Here is a 22,224-nt window from a genome sequence, read left to right as displayed (position 1 = left end):
CTTTTTACAGAAGATTGTGTGGGTGAATTTTATGTTTTACTGTGTGGAGGTTATTAGATACTTTCTCTGTGACAAAATTTCAGTGTTGGATAGGTGGTATTCATGACAGCAGAAGATACGGTACCAGGGGCTCGTCAGACGATACAGATTGCTCCGTGGGTTTGCAATTCTGTCATTAGATACTGGGCTTTGCAAGACCTTGTTTTTGAGGATGTTTTTATTGTGATATTGCAGTGTTAACAGTTGAATTGAACTCGGATTCTGGTCTTTGTTTCTTTACTAACAAGAAAAAACAATCTTCAGCAAATCAATTAATCTCTCAACCTTTGCAAAATGAAAGAGAGCTAATGAAAATACTCTCTAGCTAAGCTTCTAGCACTAACATTCCGGTGTACATTTGTTGTTTTGTGTAGTAACAAAAATATTAATGAAATACTTAATTTTTTAAGAGTACATTGCATACAAAGTTAGAGATATAGTCTTGTATGTATTTGTTATAGACCTTCTCTTGATGTGAAGGTCTCCATTGCAAAAAATTGATTGTGGTTTTATTTAACACTACGAACCACTCCTGAGATTGCTGAAAGGAAAGGAGAAATACTAACCAAAGTAGAAAGCATTTGTTTTTATTCTAGCATTTTCTAGTAATAGCAGGAAAACAATTGTTATAATCTTTGTTATAATCTCATTCTTCCAAGAATACGAGATTTTTGAGGCCATTAATGCAGGTAACTTGGTATTATCTAGTAGTTTTCCAGAGTTTTTCTACTTTTTGTTTTCTTTTATCCCTATTTATAATGAAAAGGATCAAATATTTTAATAAATATGAAATGAATTAAAATGCCAGCTAAGTTTTGTAGTAAGCTGCTTTTGGAGTATCGAAATCAGTAAAATGTTGGAACATATGAAAAATGCTTAATAATGAATGTCATTTTAGAATTTTATTTTTTTCAAGATTCTACTCAACATGTCCCTTCAGAAACAAGTGAGGACCCTGAAGTTGAGGTGACTATTGAAGGTTAGTTATCTAAAAGCCTTGATTCCAAAAGTTTACTTCTGGTCATAAAAGTATTTGTCACATTCACATTGCTAAGTATGCATTTCATCCATTCTTAAAGGAAACTTGTGAAAAGAATTGACAGACATATGTGTTTGTGTAACCACAGCAGCCCACTTCCCAGCAGTGCACCTTAGTGCTCTGGGAGTTTTAGACAAAATTCAGCCGTGGAAATGAGCATTGGCCCCCAGGTGGACCGAGCCACACTTTCTGTCAGTGGGAATTTAAAAGAAAGAAAATTATGACCAGACTTGATACACACAAAGACAGATTCTGTAATCCACTGGGTGGTGATAGAAGAGACTTAATTGTAGCTGGAACTCCTAATTTCTAATTAAGTATAGTGGAGGAGAAAGTGTTGATAGTTTAGTCAGTAATTTTTAAAGCAAGCCCCCCTCCCAGTACTACTTAGAGTCTAACATAAAATTTATTTTTCAAAGTTGTTTTGAAGACATAGCTCCAAATAGTGTTTTTCCCTAGAGAAGCACGAACCTAGATAAGCCAGCTTGTCCTGAATTATTTAAAAATGCAGCTAATAAGATTATTAACAAATGACTTTTCACATTTCATAATTATTAAATGAATATTGGGTTTTCCCCTTTAAATAAAGGTCTTACAATACTCCTTTGTAAGTTTTCTCCCCTCAAAAAGTTTTTTCCTAGGTAGAATGTTGAAACAACACAGTAAATTGCACTATGTGAAGTTTCCTTCACATCTGACTTTCCTTCACATCGGACTTTCCCGAGTCCTCGTACTCAGAGACGGGTGTCAGTTTACTGTGTATACTTCTAGAAATACTCTGTTTTTTAAAAAAAAACAAAAACAAAAATTCACAGGTGCTTTTAGCATACCTTATAATGCAAATTCTAAAAAAAATCACATGCCCCCATAGATTTCTTTCCTGCCACAGTCATACGTCTTGATACTTCATTATTTTTTTTCTAACTGCCGCATCACCTTTCTCAGTTTGATGTCTGTCTGTTTTTTCTCTCTCTTTCATAATTACCTGTCCCCTGCTGGTATCACTCGGTTATTTATAGTGTTTAACTACGTTACTTAACATGTTTGTTTTCATTGCTTCTAAAATATAAGTGGATTACTCGCTTCCATCTAATATAAGGAATCTTTTAATACTTTACGTGTTAACATGCAGATTTCTTTTCCTTTTCTCATTAATATAATTTTACTAATCTAAAAATAATTTTGAATTGTTTATCGTCCAGCATTAAATAATTGAAATTTAATTGCTTTTTAGTTAGAGACCTCATTAACTATCGGAGGAGAAAAATTTAAGAGCATATCAATATTGTAAATACTCAGAACTTTGTCCCTTCTATAGAGATAAGAAACACAGGTGATTTTTTAAATTGCTAAAATAAAACTTTTACATAGAACTAGTAACCAGATTGATTTATCAAATCTTAAAGCAGATCAAATCTAAAGCAATTATTTAGAAAGTAAATACTTGTAAGACCTTTAAAAAGATGTTAACAAAAATCGAGAAATAAATAGCTCATGAACTTGAAGCACATATCAGTGTTTTGAAATTCAGCTGTTTTTGGAGGGAGTGAAAAATCTCATTTCATTTAAACTAAGACATAGTGCAGTAAGCGTGATTTAGTATCCAAATTTGTGATGAAATAGAATTTTGCTTGCATAGACTTCTTTTTTATTTTCAGAAGATCAGTGAAATCCAGGTCTGAGTAAAATAATTACTTCAAAGGGTAGCATTTTCTATGTCTCATATACACACACACACACGTACATGTGTATTTCATATAGAAACTACATATCAACCATTAAAGTGCTAAATCTTTTTAGCCATTAAGGAAGGTAAAAATGAAGCCTCAATATTAAGAACAAAGGTGAAATGAGAACTTACATGAGTATCTCTGGTTGATATGTACATATGTATATTCTTTCTGGAAAGATTACTGCAAAATGGTAGACACTATTTATCTATAGTTAGAAAATTAAATTTTGGTATTCATAATAGAAAAATATATGGGCATTGACATACTGATTTATTTTTTTCATAAATGATCTGAAGAAAGATCCCTGATATGTTTAGTGGAAAAAAAAAACCCCTGCCTTTCATGAACAAGGCAAGTTTAAGAGAAAAGTGTGTCTATAGAATAGTCTTAGTTTTGTGTAGGGAAATACTTGTGCTTGGAGGAAAGATGGACTAAGATATTCCTGCTTGCCTGGGGATGACTTTATTTTCTCCTGTTATATCTTTCTACGTTTCCCAACTAGTTTATAGAAAAGAAAAAAAAGAACTTTGTCATCAAGTAAGTCTGTCAGATTTTCCACAGTGTTTTAACCTTGTTATCTTCATGTGGAGTTACGAAGAGGCTAATTTGACATTGATGCAGTTGTTTTAATCCATACAAGATAATGTTACTTACCCATCGCTGGTGGTGTGCTCTGAAGTGTGTTCTTCATTTGTGGTGATCCATTTGTACTTGAAGTCAGTGGTAGACATTTAAGACTTACGTGACCTAGGTTTGGGAAACGGGCCTTGGAATGATGTGACTATACATGCCTCGAGTTTGTAAACACCATGACTGCATTTTTGGACTAAGTCAGACGACTTTTAGGTATATTATCTTTGATATGTGCAGAGAACATCTTACCTTAGAATTGTTTGAGGTCTAGCTGCCATGAGAGTGTTAATAAAAGGATTTCGTTATTGTGCAGTTCTCTCTCGGGGCATCGTTTCCCAAACCCGAGTCATTCACATCTGTTCATTCTGCTGTGGCCTAACCCTCTGTTCATTGCTTAACCTAATTTTTTTCTTTAAATTGATTTTAAGTAAATTCATTTTCTGATTAATTTTGCATCTTCCTAAGTCAACTATCTTTAAATACTTAAATTTTGTTTCTTTCTCATATTTTGAAAGGTATATGTACATATTTCCACACATATTGCTTCACATTATCACACATGGCCCACGTACTAAAGTTGTTCCTGTGGATTTCGTAGACTCTGTGTAATTGAGTAGGTTAACATTTGAAAACTGTGTTTTTAATTTTTATAGCTTCTGAACAGCTACTTAATGAATAACCCAATTGTTTTTGTAAAAGTAAGAGTTTTGGAGGTGTTAGGTACTATAATTTGAATAAATTTTTTTTTAATTTAGACAGAGTCTCACTCTGTTGCCCGGACTAGAGTGCTGTGGCATCAGCCTCGTTCACAGCAACCTCAAACTCCTGGGCTCAAGCGATCCTTCTGCCTCAGCCTCCCGAGTAGCTGTGACTACAGGCATGCGCCACCATCCCCAGCTAATTTTTTCTGTATATTTTTAGTTGTCCAGCTAATTTCTTTCTATTTTTAGTAGAGATGGGGTCTCGCTCTTGCTCAGGCTGGTCTCGAACTCTTGAGCTCAAACAATTTGCCCGCCTTGGCCTCCCAGAGTGCTAGGATTATAGTCGTGAGCCACTGCACCCGGCCTGAATAAACTGTTTTATTGCCTCAATATTTTAGTAGGTTTTAGAACAGTTGGATTATCTTTCATCCGCTGGTGATATCCTTTTTTGTGGAATTCATGTTTAGGACATTGGCAAATTTGGCTGCTGCATATTAAAGACTACACTATCTATATGTTCATTTAATTGTTCCACAAATACTGAGCACCTTGTATGTGCCAGGCATTGTACTAGGTGCTACGAATTTAGTAGTGAACAAGACAGCCAGATCCTTTGGAGTGTTTTGAAAAGAGGAGTGACAAGTTCTGTCCTTCACTTTAAAGAAACATGGCTACTATGTTGAGAAAAAGACCAAGAGCAGCCAATAGCGGAAGGAAGAAAACCAACATAGGAGACCATTGAATTATCCAGGGTGCAGAGAAAGGTGCATTAGAACAGGTTGGTGGCAGTGGAGGTATTAAGCGGTCGATTCTGGGCATGCTTTATAGATAAAGCCTTATAGGCTTTGCTGTTTGTGGCTGAATTATTGTTTTTCTTACATGTTACTATATACAGCACTCTTAGAATCTACATAATTGAGTAGGTTAGCATTTGAAAACTTTGTGCTTTTAATTTTTATAGCTGCTAAATAGTCACTTAATGAATACTCAATTGTTTATGTAAAAACAAGAGTTTTAGAGGAACTATAAGTTGAATCCTTGGTTGAAAAAATGAGATCCATTTATTTGAAATGTGTAGGGTAATTAATGGCTCTAATTTCAAAAGAGATGTAGTGCCTGGTTTTGATTTTTTTTTTTTAACCTTGAATAGGTGTCAGATTGTATGGTAAAACATTACCAATTTGATAATGTTGAAAATAAATATCATAAAATATTGTTACATGTTATATTCATGCATTCATTGGCAAGAATGTAGTAATAAACAACTTTAGCTCTGAAGTCTGTATTGTTTATAGGCATATTTGTAAATATGTTGCAAGAGGGAAAACAGGGTTTTTTCCTTAGTACAAATTTTGAGTTAGGGTCATGATACTGACTTTCTTCAAAGATGGTGGGGTGCTTTTAATACTGGTAGCATAACTATTAGATATTCCTTAATAGCAGTTTTTGCATATTAAAATATTTTGAAATTTATTTTAAAAGCTTTTAATTTTGATTATGTAAATATTTTGAGTTTGGGCTCAAATTTGAAGCATGCAGAACTGTGTATCTTGTTACACAAAAGTGGTTGTTTATAACATTGAGACATAATGTTTACAATGATAATTGGAATAGAAGTGCGCAGTGCTGGGCCTGATTGTTAGCGGAAATCCCTGGAGCTTTATTTGATGTTTTATGCTACAGAGAAGTAATTTTGATCCTTTGTGGAGAGGATTTTAGGTCAGATGTAACCATTTCCCCCCACTTTTCCCAAAACCAATTAATTGCAGCAGTTACTAGAGAAAAAATTGAGGGTGTGGTAACGTTTATAGCTATCCTGATGACTTAATTCCATGTTCCATATGACTTAAAACACCCAAAGATTAGTTAATAAACTAATGTACAAAGTGGGTTTTTAAAATATAGAATACGTGGTGTGATGTTTTGTAACAAATAATTAAATCCATCTCTATCTTTGTTCACATTTAATAGTTGGAACTTCATTATTTGTCACTGGACATAAAATGTAATATCAAAGTCTTTGTTAAATTATTTGTTACATTAAATACTCTAATAGATTTGTCTTTTTTTCTTTCTTTTTAAGTTTGACTGAATAAGTGAGGTCTTGGCACTAAGGAAAATTTGTCCTGCCCCTTCCCTGTGACCTCCGTCTTGAATAGTTTAGATTATGATTAAGATTAGTATGATGGACCTTTGCGAGTTGTCATGATATCCTACTATGTTTTCTGTATTATTTCCTTATACTCTGTCAGTTTTCATGTTACATAATTCAGTTAATGGTCAGTTTAAATGATCTGTAAGGATATTTAGGCTAAATTAGCCTATAGGGGAAGCACTTTTGTTTTAGAAGTCACTGCTTAATGTTTGTAAAGAAATATTAATATTAAGCATTTACAATGATTTTATAATATTCATAGGTGAAATTGAGTATATTTTATCTTTTGGATACCAGCCTAAAATTACCCTTAAGGGATTCCTAAAATCTGTCTGGAAGTTGGAAAGTAGGGTTTTTTTATAGTATATTTTCAGAGTTGAAGGTTAAACATAAATGATACCTAATGTGTTTTCTAAAATATTTCTACTTAGTTGGCATTTTAATCTATTTATAGATCTTTTAACCATTTTATATTTATAGATCTTTTAACGATTTTAAATCCATATAGTAATATAAACCCAAATGATATAGTCAAGTTTATTTTACTGGGAGTTTGTCACTTTTAAATTTTCTATCAGAGATTGTTTATTTATTTATTTATTTATTTTTAATTTATTTATTTTTTTTTTTTGAGACAGAGTCTCACTCTGTTGCCCAGGCTAGAGTGAGTGCCGTGGCGTCAGCCTAGCTCACAGCAACCTCAAACTCCTGAGCTCAAGCGATCCTCCTGTCTCAGCCTCCCGAGTAGCTGGGACTACAGGCATGCGCCACCATGCCCGGCTAATTTTTTCTATATATATTTTAGTTGTCCATATAATTTCTTTCTATTTTTAGTAGAGATGGGGTCTCGCTCTTGCTCAGGCTGGTCTCGAACTCCTGAGCTCAAACGATCCGCCCACCTCGGCCTCCCAGAGTGCTAGGATTACAGGCGTGAGCCACCGCGCCCGGCCCAGAGATTGTTTTTTTTCTGGATTTGAACATGTTTTTCTACAGTGGCATTCAGCACATCAAAATTTTTATAGTGGCGGCTGGGTGTGGTGGCTCACGCCTGTAATCCTGGCACTCTGGGAGGCCGAGGCAGGAGGATCCCTTGAGCTCAAGAGTTTGAGACCAGCCTGAGCAAGAGCAAGGCCCCATCTCTATCAAAAATAGAAAAAATTAGCCAGGAATGGTGGTGCATGCCTGCGTCCCAGCTACTTGGGAGTCTGAGGCAGAAGGATTGCTTGAGCCCAGGAGTTGGAGGTTGCAGTGAGCAATGGTGTTGCCACTGCACTTTACCCAGGGCGACAGAGTGAGACTCTATATAAAAACTAATTAAAAAATTAATAGTGTCATTATTTGTTAATATGATGACGTTTTTCTGAAATAGTATCTCCTACAAAAGCAGTTTTGTCTTTTCTAGTACATAAAAAAGTCCTAAAGTGGATTTGTCTGGTATTGGTGACTTTTGTACCATTTTCTCCAATTGATTATAATAGTAAATAATTTGAGGTTAGTATTGACATTATAGGAAGAACCTAAAGGCAAAAAGCAAGGGCATAGTGCCCAGCTGTGTTCTCTGATGCCATAAGAGGAATGAGATATGAGTAATTTTCAGCTCCATTTAGGTTTGCCTTGACTGAGATACAAGTATTACTTGTTAAAATTTACCCAGTGCTGCCAACATTATATATTAGGCCACATTTGTACTACGTGTTTTATTGAGAGGCAACCTGGTAGGCCAGTTGGAAGGGTTGCACCCAAAGTCTAATCTCAGCTGCACCATCCAGTGATGTGACATGGTCATGAAGGCCAAACTTACAAATGGTACCTGATGTGTTTTCTAAAATGTTTCTACTTAGGTTGGAATCTTTATTTATAGGGTCTTTTGACTATTTTAGCAGGGTCTTTTAATGAGGTATTGCTCTTCCTCAGGCTGGTCTCAAACTGCTGTCCTCAAGCCACCTTCCTGCCTTGGCCTTCCAGAGTGCAAGTGCTACAGGTGTAAGCCACCGCACCTGGCCCATATTTGTTTTTAAATAAGGATTTATTAAAATGATATTTCCTGTAATTTACAGATGATATTTGAGTAGAAATCTTAGTAGTGTGTTACCTGACATTTTTAAGGAATAGAAGAAAATAACAATGGTAGCTTTTCTCTTTCGATCCCTAATGTCCCTAATTCCAGCATCAGATATATTGAAGGGTCACAGCAGAGTTGAGTTGCTGACATATCCACAAAGAAATCAGCATGGAACTCTCACTAGGAGTGTCTTGAGTGGTCTGTACTCTGTGCTTGAACATCTGGTTTCTGTGTTGACTGAGTCAACATCTGTTTCATAAATAATGTAGCCATGTCTTTAATCCTATTATATTTGTATTTATAAAAGTATCTGACATATAGTTATCCAACTTCCCTTGTTATGTCTGCTTGAATTTTGTATAAACTTAAATATTTTTTCCATCTAAGCTTTATTTTATCCACCCTTATATATTTGTATAATTTTAGGTGATTGTCTTCATTAAAACTTCTTCCTCGAAAGTCTCAGTATGCGGTGTTTGGCAGCTATTTGCAAGTTATTTGAGGCGAAGGGGAAATTTATAATGACACTTCAAATTAAACAAACTAAATAGTAAAGCAAGACAAAGAAACATGAGCAATATTCACTTGAGCACATCCCAAAAGAATAGGAAAATTGTAAATGTAATGTGAAAAAAATATGCTGACGATTACAATACAGCGATAGCTATTGATATTCACAACAGATTTAAAGCCCTGCTCGCCTTTTGAATGTTGAGAACTTACCTTGGGGTGCCTGTGACTCATTTAGGACTGTTTCTCTAGTAATGGCCGTTTTCTTTTTCAAGATGATGATTATTCTCCACCTACTAAGAGACCAAAGACCAATGAGCCACCACAGCCACCAGTTACAGAACCTGCCAATGCTGGAAAACGAAAAGTGAGGGAGTTCAACTTTGGTAAGTTTAATTAATACGCAGCCTTTTCCTTCATCAGCTTCTCAACTCTGTTACTAATGAAAGTGTCAACAGTCTTTGCAGGAGCAAATGCTTTAAAATGTATTACTGCATAATCTTCAGAAAGCCAGGGGCATTTTGAAGACATTGTTTAAACACAGTTTTCATTTACTAAAGAATAAGAGATTGTATCTTCTGATGTTAATTACAGTTAATTGATGCTAAATTAGTGTTAATAACTGACTAATTCAGTTCATTCTCTTAGCTTTTAAGACCTTCCTTGAGAAATATTTCACCTCTTGGTTTCCTTTTTTGCTCTGTATGACTGCCAGCTGCTGATGTGTTAGCTCCCAGTGGATGATATATCCTGTTGAGGGTACTAAATAAAATATTAGTGCCAAAATTATGTTTTTGATCCACATTTTGAATACATAGAGCATTCAGCTTGTATACATTTTGAAAACAGTGTTTTAATATTCTACCTCATCATAATCACAAGTACTGGATATAAATTGAATTTATATGTTTACAATCTTTAGCATTCTGTTTCTACTATATATCTTATTTCTAAACAACTATGACACGTTTTAGGAAGTTTCCTAAATGACCCCTGGAGACTTCTTTATGCCTTCCTTTTGTAGTGTTTAATTTGACTGGTCTTTTCTGCCCTTCTGCTTTTCAGAAATTAAAAGGCTAAAAAGAGGTACTAAACTAACTTTAAAACAACTTTTAAAATTACCCATCGAGATAAGTCTAAAAACCACAAGAAAGAGGAAGAGTTTTTTGGAAAGCAGTGAAATTATGTAGACTGAGGTGGACTTATAGTTAAGATGTGTGATGGAGAAGATCAGTCATCATGTGTTAGGTCATCTTAAGAACATACCGGTGCTTCCACGGAGGTACTGATTATTGAGAGTTAACTTTCTTTCTCAATTTTCAGAAAAATGGAATGCTCGAATTACTGATCTACGTAAGCAAGTGGAAGAATTGTTTGAAAGAAAATATGGTATGTCTAAACTAAAAAATTCTTTTAATACTTTGTTCATAAACATTTAAACAGTGGAGTTGCTTTTCATCATTGAGGGTAACGCAAACAAGTTCCATTCTGCTAGTAAGTTGTACCTCATACGTCTCTTGTTGTAAGGTCATTTATAGTATCTGTCTAAATATTAGACAGATACTTGTTTCTGAATTACTATAAAGCTAATGAAAAGTTTTATTTCTTTAATTCTCAACTAACATTTCTTTTAAACTTTGAGCATGCGATTTTGGGGATTTGTTTATTACTGCAAAGTCCTGGATCTTGGGGATTTAATTGAAGATTATTTTCTTAAGTAATCATTTCTCTTAATCTGCTTGGTTAAATCCAGTATTCACTGAGATGCCCTTATTGTCTCTCCTTTTATCTCGATGCATAACTGAGTTTAAGTCAGACTTCAGATTCTTTGCCCTTGTACCACTCTAGTGCATCCTACAGTCACCTTTATGTAATGAAGAAAATAAGTACTTGGTTGTTAAAGCCTGATGGTATGTGGCAAGTGCTCACCTAAAAATAGCAGCAATCATTGAAAAACATCATCTGTTTTCCTGTTATTTTATGTGGGTGGCTCTTTATTTTGCAGCCGGATACACAGAATTTTAACTGAACTTCTTTAAGTGAAGTTTTAAACATGATAAATCATATTGATAATATTTACTTTAACAAACTTGAAATGCATGTTTCTTACTTTTTCTTGAATAATAACCTACCCTCAACGAAAATCTAGAATTAGAGTAAATTTACTAATGAATTAAATACCTTTTCCATAGTGTTCTTAGTTACTTATTCAAGGTTCTCTTAGTGTTTCTCCCACTTCGAAATAGTTTGCCCTTTTTGCTTTTTTTTTTTTTTTAAATTGGTTCATTTCAAAGCACAGTAAAGCATATGGAGGAAGCACTGTCACATGATGATTAGATCACAGACTATGGGGACAGGGTGCCTGGCCATGTTTCTTTCCCTGTTTGAGTCTTGGTCTTCTCTTTTGTGCTCATGAGACCTGAAGCTCTATCCTGAAGATTTGATAAGATAGTAAAGTGCTTCACATAATACCTGGCACGTAAATACATAAAAATGCCTGCTGTTTATATTTTCATTAGCTTCTTAGTGGTATTCTGAATAAAAATAATTTACTATTACAATAGTTTTATAAGTTTCAGTGCCCCTTTCATAAAGTGAAGCAAAGTTTGTTTTTGGACTTATGTTGTGATGATGTTTTATTAGATTATTTTGCATGTAAGAAAACAAATGATGTTTACCAATCATTGTGAAATTATTAGAACAACCTTCACATTTTATAATTTCAAAGCAATATTAATGGTAATTGCCTTGATTGTTGATACTAGCCATGCTTTTTACTTTTTATGGCTGTTGTATTATTTTACTTTTGGGTAGATAAATGTTAATAGAAATTTTATAGTTCAGAAAAATCTTCTGCTTCTGTTATTTAAAATAAATTATTTTGTAAGTTCAATAATAGTTACACTAATGTTTATTTTTTTAAATTATTTCTCTTCTTCTGTATAATATATGTATTAGCTAATATTAACTGATATATTTTTCTGGATTCATGATGTGGTTCATATTTCACTAGAAAGGCTGGTTATATCTATATTGCCTTAAAGTAATGGTATATTTATTTCAATTTTTTATCACTGTGATAAAACAGATTACTGGCATCTTTGGTTTTCTTTTTAGTTCTTATGTACTATTTTTCTTTTTTTTTTTTTTTTTTTTGAGACAGAGTCTCGCTCTGTTGCCCGGGCTAGAGTGAGTGCCGTGGCGTCAGTCTAGCTCACAGCAACCTCAGACTCCTGGGCTTAAGCGATCCTACTGCCTCAGCCTCCCGAGTAGCTGAGACTACAGGCATGCGCCACCATGCCCGGCTAATTTTTTGTATATATATATTTTAGTTGGCCAGATAATTTCTTTCTATTTTTAGTAGAGACGGGGTCTCACTCTTGCTCAGGCTGGTCTCGAACTCCTGACCTCGAGCGATCCACCCGCCTCGGCCTCCCAGAGTGCTAGGATTACAGGCGTGAGCCACCGCGCCCGGCCACTATTTTTCTTTTGATTCAATTATAGTAACAGAAGTAAAGATCAAAGTATGAAAATTAAAGAGCAATACATAGTTAATTACTCTTTTCCAAACTGTGCTTAAATGATATCCCTTTCTCTTTTTGTCCTTAAAGCTCAAGCTATAAAAGCCAAAGGTCCGGTGACGATCCCATACCCTCTTTTCCAGTCTCATGTTGAAGATCTTTATGTAGAAGGACTTCCTGAAGGAATTCCTTTTAGAAGGCCGTCTACGTATGGAATCCCTCGCCTTGAGAGAATATTACTTGCAAAGGAAAGGATTCGTTTTGTGATTAAGAAGTAAGACTCTTGTACCCTTGTTGAATTCCTCTTGGACTTCTGTCTTTGTTCTGATTATTGCATCTTTTTATTGCTCACAAATATTCATTAACCACTAAGGCTGCATTTAAGTTGGAGTTATACGTATTTTTATTTTCTACTTTTTAGTTCATGTGAGTCCAAGATGGTGTCAGTCATGCCAGAGTTGGCTTTTGGAACATGAACACTGCCCACACATGATTGGCTTGTAGCTGTCATTTTCTTTTATAATTTTCTGCTGAGTTTGCTAAGAAAGGTTGTATCTATATTTTGTTTTTAGGTCTGAAATTTTTAAAGCATGTATGCAAATATGAGTGTATAATTAAAAATAAATGAAACAGTGAAAGTTAGAATGGAAAGAAAAACTAAGCGATGTGGTGTAAATTTCTTAGCATTGACTTTAAACGTGTGTCAGAGAGTTCTTTTTATTTTGTTGTTTTAAAAACCAAATGCAGCTGTCAGAATTGGACTTCATGTCAAAATGGCAGCCACATCGCCCATTCTCATATTTTCCCTAAGATTATATCAAATAACAGTAAAAGTTTAAAAAACTAGAAGGGCATTTATTAACAGATTTCAGCAAATGCATATATAAGCGAATCTATTATAGCCATAAAACAAGTATTAGATATTCTTGTAAAGGGAAACAACTGGAGAATAGTTGTCTAGGAAAATAGAAAACATAATTGCTAAACTAAAATTTTAAATGGTAGGGCTTAGAAGATTGTCAGTTTGGTAGATTGCAATGAAGATAGAACATGTGGGACATGAGAAAGGATATTGAGTCCTCATCCAGTGACACCTGATTAATAGGAGTTTCCTTACAGAGAAAAGAGAAGGAAAGTATTAAAAATGAATAACAATTATTTTCTAAGCCTAAAAAAAGATGCAAGTCTTCTCCTTTGAACATGCCAACCAGGGTGAATGACCAGAAAGGGAAGATATATACCTAGTCACACTTTATGAACTTTTAGTACTCTAACGATAAAAAAATCACTGGGTTCCAGAGAGAGTTATGAATTATTAGGTTCCAGGTCATTCATAAAGGATGAAAATCATCCTGATAATAAACTCTCTTCGAGCAGTAATGGATGCTGCAACTCTATCAAGCAATTCTTTCCAAGTTCTAAAGAAAAATTATTTGGTTCTGACATTCTGTATTCAGCCAAACGTGACATGGAACACGGTAGGCAGCAGTTGGAATGTCTCCAGCAGTAGGTAACAAAACTCTTATTCAAATTGGCCTGATACAGTAGGATGCTACGTCAGACGGCAAGGAGGTCAGGGACGGGATAGTGGGAGCTGTGGTGCTAAGGCTCTGTGTCTCCTCGGACTCTTCTGTCCAGGTACTTAAGTAATAGTTTCCTTAAACTAGTGCTCTGGATGCAAACGATCCAGGCCTCACAGCTAGACACATCTAGGAAAGAGAGTCTCAAAGCAAGAAAACCTTAGAATGTGGCGGCACTTGTCTGGTTGGAGTATGTCAAGTGCTCATTCCTAACCCAGGCCCAGGTGAGGGAAAGGCACCAGCATGCTGGGTTTAGACCGAGCAGAACTTGCCCCCCAGGCAGTGGGGGTGGATTCACTTCAGAAATACTTAACTTTCATTTTTAAGCCCCGCCTTAAGGAGTGAGTCTTTTTTGAGTCATGTGCATATTATAACAGAATTTTAAAGAGTTTACTGACGTATCTTTGAATTGTGAACAGTGAACTGAATAGCAGCAGTAGAATGATAGTCGTTTCATTTGCGCAGTGTTCACCTTCATCATTCTGGTGATGGTCTGGTGCTATTGAGATTGAGAAAATGGGGAAATTAACAACCACCTTGATAGCTGTTACAACCAAGCAAACTTGCCTTTGTATCAGTAGTAAATAGAAGAATGACAGGATCTTTTAAGATTTAACTAAAGATAAAAAAGACCCCTCAGGATGATGGGTAAGCTCCCCTGCACAGAACAAGTTGTTTTACAGATATATTTTTTTAGACACGTTGTAGTTTAAAGTCTTAGTGGTCTCCCAGGAAATTGAATAATATACAAAATGGACTTTCGAAAGCTTGACACTAGCCGAGAACCATGAATAAGATCCCTCTACCCCCAACACATTGATACATTGTTTTAAGAACTCTTTTGTACTGTTTTATTAAGATGCTTGTTTTTTAATTCATTAGAAGTTTTGAAATTTATTTTTTAAAAGCAAAATATTTAAGGAAACTATATAAATTATTTTGTAGGTTTTGTTCATGTTTGCTAATCTTAAAAGCACATATAACTTTGGTGTGTATTTGGATGTTTAAGTAACATCCAAACATTTGGATTTGAACTTACCACAAGGTCGTTTATGCTTGCCATATCCTGTTTCAAGTATTTTCAGTATAGTCATTTATGGGAATCCATCTTTTACATTTAGCAAGAATCGATTTTTTTAGCCATTCCCTAAAGGTCCATGTAGTTAGTCTTTTTTTTTTTTTTTTTTTTTTTCTTTTTGAGAAGGAGTCTCACTGTGTCACCCATGCTATAGTGCTGTGGCGTCAGCCTAGCTCACAGCAACGTCAGACTCTTAGGCTCAAGCAATCCTCCTGCCTCAGGCTCCCGAGTAGCTGGGACTACAGGTGCTCGTCACCACGCCCAGCTAATTTTTTCTATTTTTAGTAGAGACCAGTCCTCGCTCTTGCTCAGGCTGGTCTTGAACTTCTGCCCTCAAGCGATCCTCCCGCCTCCTAGAGTGCTAGGATTACAGGCATGAGCCAAGAGCCACCACACCTGGCCAATATTGTCTTTTTAAAACTGGCTTTGGTGACTAAATATTAAACGTGAACTAGGGGTTATTACTTTGCTTAATATTGCCTAGTGAATATTTAGTACTTATTTTTTACCTTTCAGACACGAACTTCTGAATTCAACACGTGAAGATTTACAGCTTGATAAACCAGCTTCTGGAGGTAGTTCTAGTCTTACGTCAGATTAGAACATTGTTATAATAATTATTTACCTCTCAAAGGAACATGGATTTCCTCTTTATGTTTCCTTCCACATGAAAGAATATGCTTTAACTATTAATTATATGGCATTACAGGAAAATTTACATTGTCAAATTTCTAATACTATAAAAATATACACTCATTTTTTTATTAACCTATTGTAGATAAATTTAAATGTCATATTTTTGGATAGATAGAACTAAAAGAGCCATGTTTTTTCTGCTTTTGAGATGCAGCATTTGTTATCTGGCCTAAAGTATTGAATAGTGTATTAAATGTAAAATAGTTATTCTACATTAGTCAAATAATTATTCATCAAATGTATATTATACATTATACATACAAACATAATTTATTTTATTGCCTGCTTTTGCTCTGGAGTGGAGTGGGATGGGGACATAAGAAAATGGGATTTAGATCAGGGTTTTAGAAGAGGTATAATGGGGGCATTGCCAGTACCGTCATATCGCTAAAGTCATCATAGCAAAACTCCCCTGCCGGCTGTTGCTGAGTACACTGACTTCTGCTGTTTCCTAACTTTAATGGACTTTGTTTGGTTCTTGCTCTTTTTGTTCAGTGTTAGCATTATTTTAGTAATACATTCTGAAATCTTAGAAATAATTGTAGTCACAAGAAAAGGAAACGTAATACTGCCTATTTTATAATCGTAATATTTAATAACATAAGTTATTAAAGCCGTAGAATTGAGAGTGTCTGTGTATTTGTTATTCTTACAGTAAAGGAAGAGTGGTATGCCAGAATCACTAAATTAAGAAAGATGGTAGATCAGCTTTTCTGCAAAAAGTTTGGTAAGTCTGATGTTTTTTACCCCTCAACTAAAGTATATTACTGAATAATATCTTTAAAATTTTTATTTTACTTTAGGAAGGTATTATAAATACAATGAATAAGACTCACCTCCAGTTTTCTTATTATTTTTTAATATGTACTTATTATAAAAACGTGTAATCCTCTACAAGATGGCAGAGACGAGGGTAATGAAACCCCCATGTAACCTTTACTGAGCACTTTTCTATACAATTTAGGGTTTTATACAGTTGAGGGCATTTCACGATTTTGGAGTCTTTTTCTCTCTGGGCCTTTAACGATGCTGGTGTGCCATTCCGGAGGGAAGGAGCGCTTCCGTGGCAGCCGCCGGGATTATCTGAGGTTGCAGCCTCGCCCTTGCTGTCTGTTTTTTTTTTTTTTTTTTTTTTTTTTTTTTTTTTTTTTTTTTTTTTTTTTGAGACAGAGTCTCACTCTGTTGCCCAGGCTAGAGTGAGTGCCGTGGCGTCAGCCTAGCTCACAGCAACCTCAAACTCCTGAGCTCAAGCGATCCTCCTGTCTCAGCCTCCCATTGCTGTCTGTTTTATCTTACTTCTTCCACACTTCATAAACACTTAAAATTCTTAGGTTTGGTTTATCACAATAACATCTTTTGTCACCCAAAGTCACTCTCTCCCTTGATTTTATCCTGCTACTCAGTAGAATTCTATGTTGTTGTCCTCTTCCTCCTCATCTTCCTCCTCCCTCTCCTTTCCCTCCTCCTCCCTCCCCCTCCCCTCTTTTTAAACTTTTTATGGAAATTTTCAAAAATTTCAAAAATTGTTTGACGGTTGGCTTCTTCCTGTCTCGTTCCTGTCTCATTTTCAGTCTCTGGCTGCCAGCTCCACTGTGCGCTCTTCACACGTGGGAACACCAGTCCAGAGCTAGTCCCCAGCCCGCTTTCTGTTTTCTCACTGTGCTTCCTCCGCAGATAGCCCATTGCGTCCCACATCTTAACAATAACGCATTGTCTATGTCCTGGTGACTCTTAGTTCCCGGCCCGGGAAGTTCCTCTTCATACAGACCTTTGTATTACCCTGACTGTCTGATACCTCCTCACATGTCCTGGTCAGCATTTTTGTTTGTTTGTTTTGAGACAAAGGCTCACGTTGTCACTCGGCTAGAGTGCAGCATCATTGTCATAGCTCACTGCAACCTCAAATTCCTCGGATCAGCTCAAGCGATTCTCCTGCCTCCATCTCCTGAGTAGCTGGGACTACAGTTCAAGCCACTGTGGCTGGCTAACTTTTTTTGTTTGTTTGTTTTTTTGTAAAGACAGGGTCTTGTTATGTTGCTCAGGCTGGTCTAGATAGAACTGGCCTCAAGCGATCCTCGTCCCGCCTTGGCCTCGCAAGGTGCTGGGATTACAGGTGTGAGCCACCGCGCCTGACTGAGCTCCCACTTTTAAAATCGTTATATTTCCTAGACATTTAGTAAAATACAAGTGATTAACATTGTATTTAATTAGAGATGCCACCATAATGTCATTATGATTCGTGAGTAAGTGGCATATTAAAATGAGTATCTACATAAACAGTTTATCAACTTTGCCCTCTTGTTTTGTTCTGGAAATTGGAAAGGAATCATCCAAACCTGGCAGCAAACAGGTGTTTTCCAGATGGAAAGCTGCTGGGGAGTTAGTTTGCTCACAGAGAGAAAAAGTGGCCAGTGGAAAATACTTCAGCTTTTTATCATAAAGATAGGTTTAGAGTTTAGTAATTGTTACTTATAAACCATAAAGAGCTTCTTTTTGTTAGTGCTCAAGGCTTTAGATGGGTCTAGGAATGCAGCTACTTTAATACAGAGTATTGCTGCTTTCTTTAAAGTTCCTGAAGGGGAGAGAGGAAAACTTAGATTCTCCTTAGCTATTAACCACTCCAGCTATTGAGGAAGTACTCACTACTTCCAACAACATGATCTTTCAGTCATTTGGTACCTGTGGACACCTGTGTGTCAGGTGCTGTGACTTGGCAGTGCAGAAGACAATGCCCTGCCCCCGTTTGTTCTGGAGCATTCATTCTGCTAGGGAAACATGCTTAGTAAGTAAACAGATATTTAATGTTACATGGTCCGGGAAAGAATTAAGTAGAATGAGGGGGCTTTGGAGGCAGAAGGTTGTTACTGGTGAGGCCACACAGATCACTGGATGAGCAAGCGCTGCAGCTGGCCTCCACCTCTGTAACTTCTCTTTCTCAACTCTAGCAGTCCATTCTCTTTTTATTTTATAGAAAGTTTGTTAGAATTAGGTTTATGTAATTTTTTTGTTAAATTTAAGAGAAAGATTACACTTAATATCACTCCCAGGTATGACTCTGAAAGCCTCTAACCCTTTACTGTTATTTTTTATGGGCATATTTATTTCAACAGCTATGATCATAAGTATGCTCTGTTAGACCTGTTCCCAAGTAGAGAGAATAGTATAACGAACACGGAAGTGCCCATTACTCAGTTTCTGTCATCATTAAGGCTCCTCCCACATTTTGTTCATTTATCCCTTTTCCTGTTTTTCACTTTGCAGGAATATTCCAAAGCAAATCACAGGCCTCACATCGTTTTATCTTTTCATTGTGCATCACTGAACAGCATCAGCATTTTCTTACACAGTCACCGTCATTTTTACACCTGACAAAATTAACAGGTTTTTTTGGTATCGGCTCATATGCATTCCTCAATCGAGTTTCCTCATTTATCTGAAAAATTTTGCTTTGAATCTGTAGCCAAACAAAATTCATGCATTAACTCTGGTTGTTACGCCTCTTTAATCTAATACCAGCCTCTGGTTACTATTTTTATTTCCCATTCCCTGAATTCTTTGTGGAAAGTTGTTTCCTTTTACAATGGCAGGCTTGCAAGTAGGCGATAAAGAGCATTGATCTCGAGGGTGCAGTGCGGACGAAAGGACAGCCTGAAATTCACCAGTGTGCAGCAGCCAGGGAAAGAGGGCTGTTCATGGTCATCAAACAGTAGCAAAAGTCTGTTTCAGATACTTGAAAAATTAGTGTTTAGGTTGTGTTTATTGTCTGTCATTATTTAAAGATCTTAGAGCTATTAAGATTGTCTTAGGACTGGGACCCTTGAATCCACCAAAATCTAGCAATTGATTATGGGTCATTGATACTTGCCTTTGCTCTATTAAGTCTATTTCGATAGTTAGTAAATATGTTTCCAGAGTATTTCCATTTTTAAAAATCGACATGCACCTTGCTTTGGATTGTACTAAAATATGATTTTAGCACAAACTTAGTCTCCTGAATTGCATTGATTTTGTTCAGCTGAAGCCTTGGGGAGCACGGAAGCCAAGGCTGTACCGTACCAAAAATTTGAGGCACATCCCAATGATCTGTATGTGGAAGGACTACCAGAAAACATTCCTTTTAGAAGTCCCTCATGGTATGGAATCCCAAGGCTGGAGAAAATCATTCAAGTGGGCAATCGAATTAAATTTGTTATTAAAAGGTAAGATTATAATCTGCCGGAACAACGTGTTCTCTAAGAAAAGATTTATTTGATGAAAATGAACCTTTTGTTCTCCTCAAATTAGGACTTCCTGTTTGTGTTTAAAATTAAGGCTTTACATAGTGTAAGCATCAGATATGCAAAATTGGATCTAATGGGAACCCTGTCCTTGGGAGGTTTAATACAGAGGTAAACGCAATAAAGTGTTATTAAGCATTTTCAGGCGAGAAGGTGACAGTGACACATCTAGATGGGTCTGTTGTGCATTCAGCATAGAGGAAAGGCATTTCAAATAAACAAGATAATGTAAGTGGGGGTGAGTAGGTGTTAGATAAGCTTGCATGTTCACATAGCTAATTCATTCTGTGTGGCGTGAGTGACGCCACGTGAGTGTGGTGTGACTCGAAGTCAGGATAGACAGACTCAAGTGGCCAAGTGGAGAAAGGCCTTAGATCCTGCCAAAGAAGTGGCAGTCATTAAAAGTTCTCAAAGCAGATTCCTCTTAAAATGATTTGCATTTGCATTTTTGAAAGATTATTCTGGCTTCGTTTTTGAAGGGTATCAGAGTGGGTAATTTGGGTGCAGGGAATAGGAGTAGAAAGCTGTACATCTTTAATACTCAGGGAAGGAATGTTGAAGGGATGGAATCTCGCTGACTGCTGACTGAGGATTGTGTGTGTGTGTATATTTGTTGGGACTGAGAGTTAAAAAGGAGAGGAAACGTTTAAGGTAATACAACTAGCTATTTCTAGCTATGTTGTGGGGTAATTCATCTAAGATTTTTGAGTTGGTTTTGGGGGGGGGGGAGTGAAGTTTTTGCACATTTAAGTGTAAAATACCTTTGAAGGCATCCAGGTGGTCCCACCAAAATATTTAAAAATTGCTATTTTCAGAATAAATTAGAGTTACCAAAATGATTTTTTTTTCACTGCAAGTGCAGGCAGAATGGACCGTATTTAGGAATATTTGGCAGTACACAGCTGTGTGGGGGAGTCCTTTAAATTGTTCCTAAATCCTCCATTGCTAACGTCGACTGTATTTCTACAGACCAGAACTTCTGACTCACAGCACAACTGAAGTTACTCAGCCAAGAACGAACACACCAGGTAAAACAGTTGTGAAATCATTTTTAAAAGCTTAGATCTATGATTTTTAAGCTTTGTGGGTTTTTTTGTTTGTTTGTTTTTGTTTTTTAATTTAATCTTTTAAAGCTGTGGACCTCCTTCCTCCCTTCCCTCCCCAAAAAAATCTTTTGTGGAAGCTGAATACAGGCACTCCTTGGTTTATCAGTATGAACAGCTTAGGATAACTCAAGCTTTGAGTTTAGACCCACACTGTCAAATAGGAATATAGTGTGTGCCACAAGATGTAAGCCACATGGGTAATTTTATATTTTCTAATAGCCAGATTTCTGTGTTTCAACCTGTAATCATTATAAATAAATACATAATGAAGTATTTTACGTTCCTTATTTTATACCTGTATATTCTTTATTTGACAATCTGGTGTGTGTTTTATGCTCACAGCACAGCTCAGTTCCACCAAGCCACATTTTAGCCGCTAAGGGCTGGTAGCTACCATGTTGGACAACACACATTTAGACCGTAATCTTTCTTCAGATGCACCCGGTTCTTTTTTTTTTTTGAGACAGAGTCTCGCTCTGTTGCCTGGGCTAGAGTGAGTGCCGTGGCGTCAGCCTAGCTCACAGCAACCTCAAACTCCTCGGCTTAAGTGATCCTACTGCCTCAGCCTCCCGAGTAGCTGGGACTACAGGCATGCGCCACCATGCCTGGCTAATTTTTTCTATGTATATTTTTAGTTGGCCAGCTAATTTCTTTCTATATTTAGTAGAGACAGGGTCTGGCTCTTGCTCATGCTGGTCTTGAACTCCTGACCTCAAGCGATCCACCCACCTCGGCCTCCCAGAGTGCTAGGATTACAGGCATGAGCCACTGCGCCCGGCCGCACCCTGTTCTTAAAATGACAAATACTGTAATGATACACTGATGTATGACACTGATATCTTAGCCTTATAGGAAAAGAAGTGTTACTTGAATGAAAGGTTTTGGGTTGTTTTTTTTTTTAATTTGAGCTCTGTGTGCCTTTCTTTCCCGTCTTTTTGTTCACCATTGCATAATGTCAGAATAAGCGACTGTGATTTGTAGATTGTCTACCACCCTAGGGACTTCTGTTGCCAAGAACCCTGCAGTGTGAAGTTTGATGTTGCCAGGAAACAAGTGTTTGGAATTGAGTATGAACCTTGGGTGTGTATTAGTTG

The 22,224-nt window shown here is 36.3% G+C and overlaps 1 protein-coding gene across 5 annotated transcripts in view; it reads left to right on the top strand.

The window, feature by feature from the left end:
* Positions 1-22,224, top strand: part of GTF2I (general transcription factor IIi) — a 98,888-nt gene that overhangs the window by 55,590 nt on the left and 21,074 nt on the right. For 3 of the 5 annotated variants that reach the window (XM_069486233.1, XM_069486231.1, XM_069486230.1), the window contains 7 exons: positions 9,148-9,258; positions 10,196-10,261; positions 12,484-12,667; positions 15,568-15,626; positions 16,403-16,474; positions 19,763-19,946; positions 20,994-21,052. In XM_069486233.1, the coding sequence (XP_069342334.1) occupies positions 9,148-9,258; positions 10,196-10,261; positions 12,484-12,667; positions 15,568-15,626; positions 16,403-16,474; positions 19,763-19,946; positions 20,994-21,052 (735 nt within the window). Of the gene's footprint in view, positions 1-955; positions 1,019-9,147; positions 9,259-10,195; positions 10,262-12,483; positions 12,668-15,567; positions 15,627-16,402; positions 16,475-19,762; positions 19,947-20,993; positions 21,053-22,224 lie in introns of all 5 variants that reach the window. The other 2 variants (XM_069486228.1, XM_069486229.1) reach the window with 1 other exon arrangement.

Source organism: Eulemur rufifrons, chromosome 14 (genome assembly GCF_041146395.1).
Source record: "Eulemur rufifrons isolate Redbay chromosome 14, OSU_ERuf_1, whole genome shotgun sequence".
NCBI lineage: Eukaryota > Metazoa > Chordata > Mammalia > Primates > Lemuridae > Eulemur > Eulemur rufifrons.
This window is presented reverse-complemented; position numbering and strand designations above follow the sequence as displayed.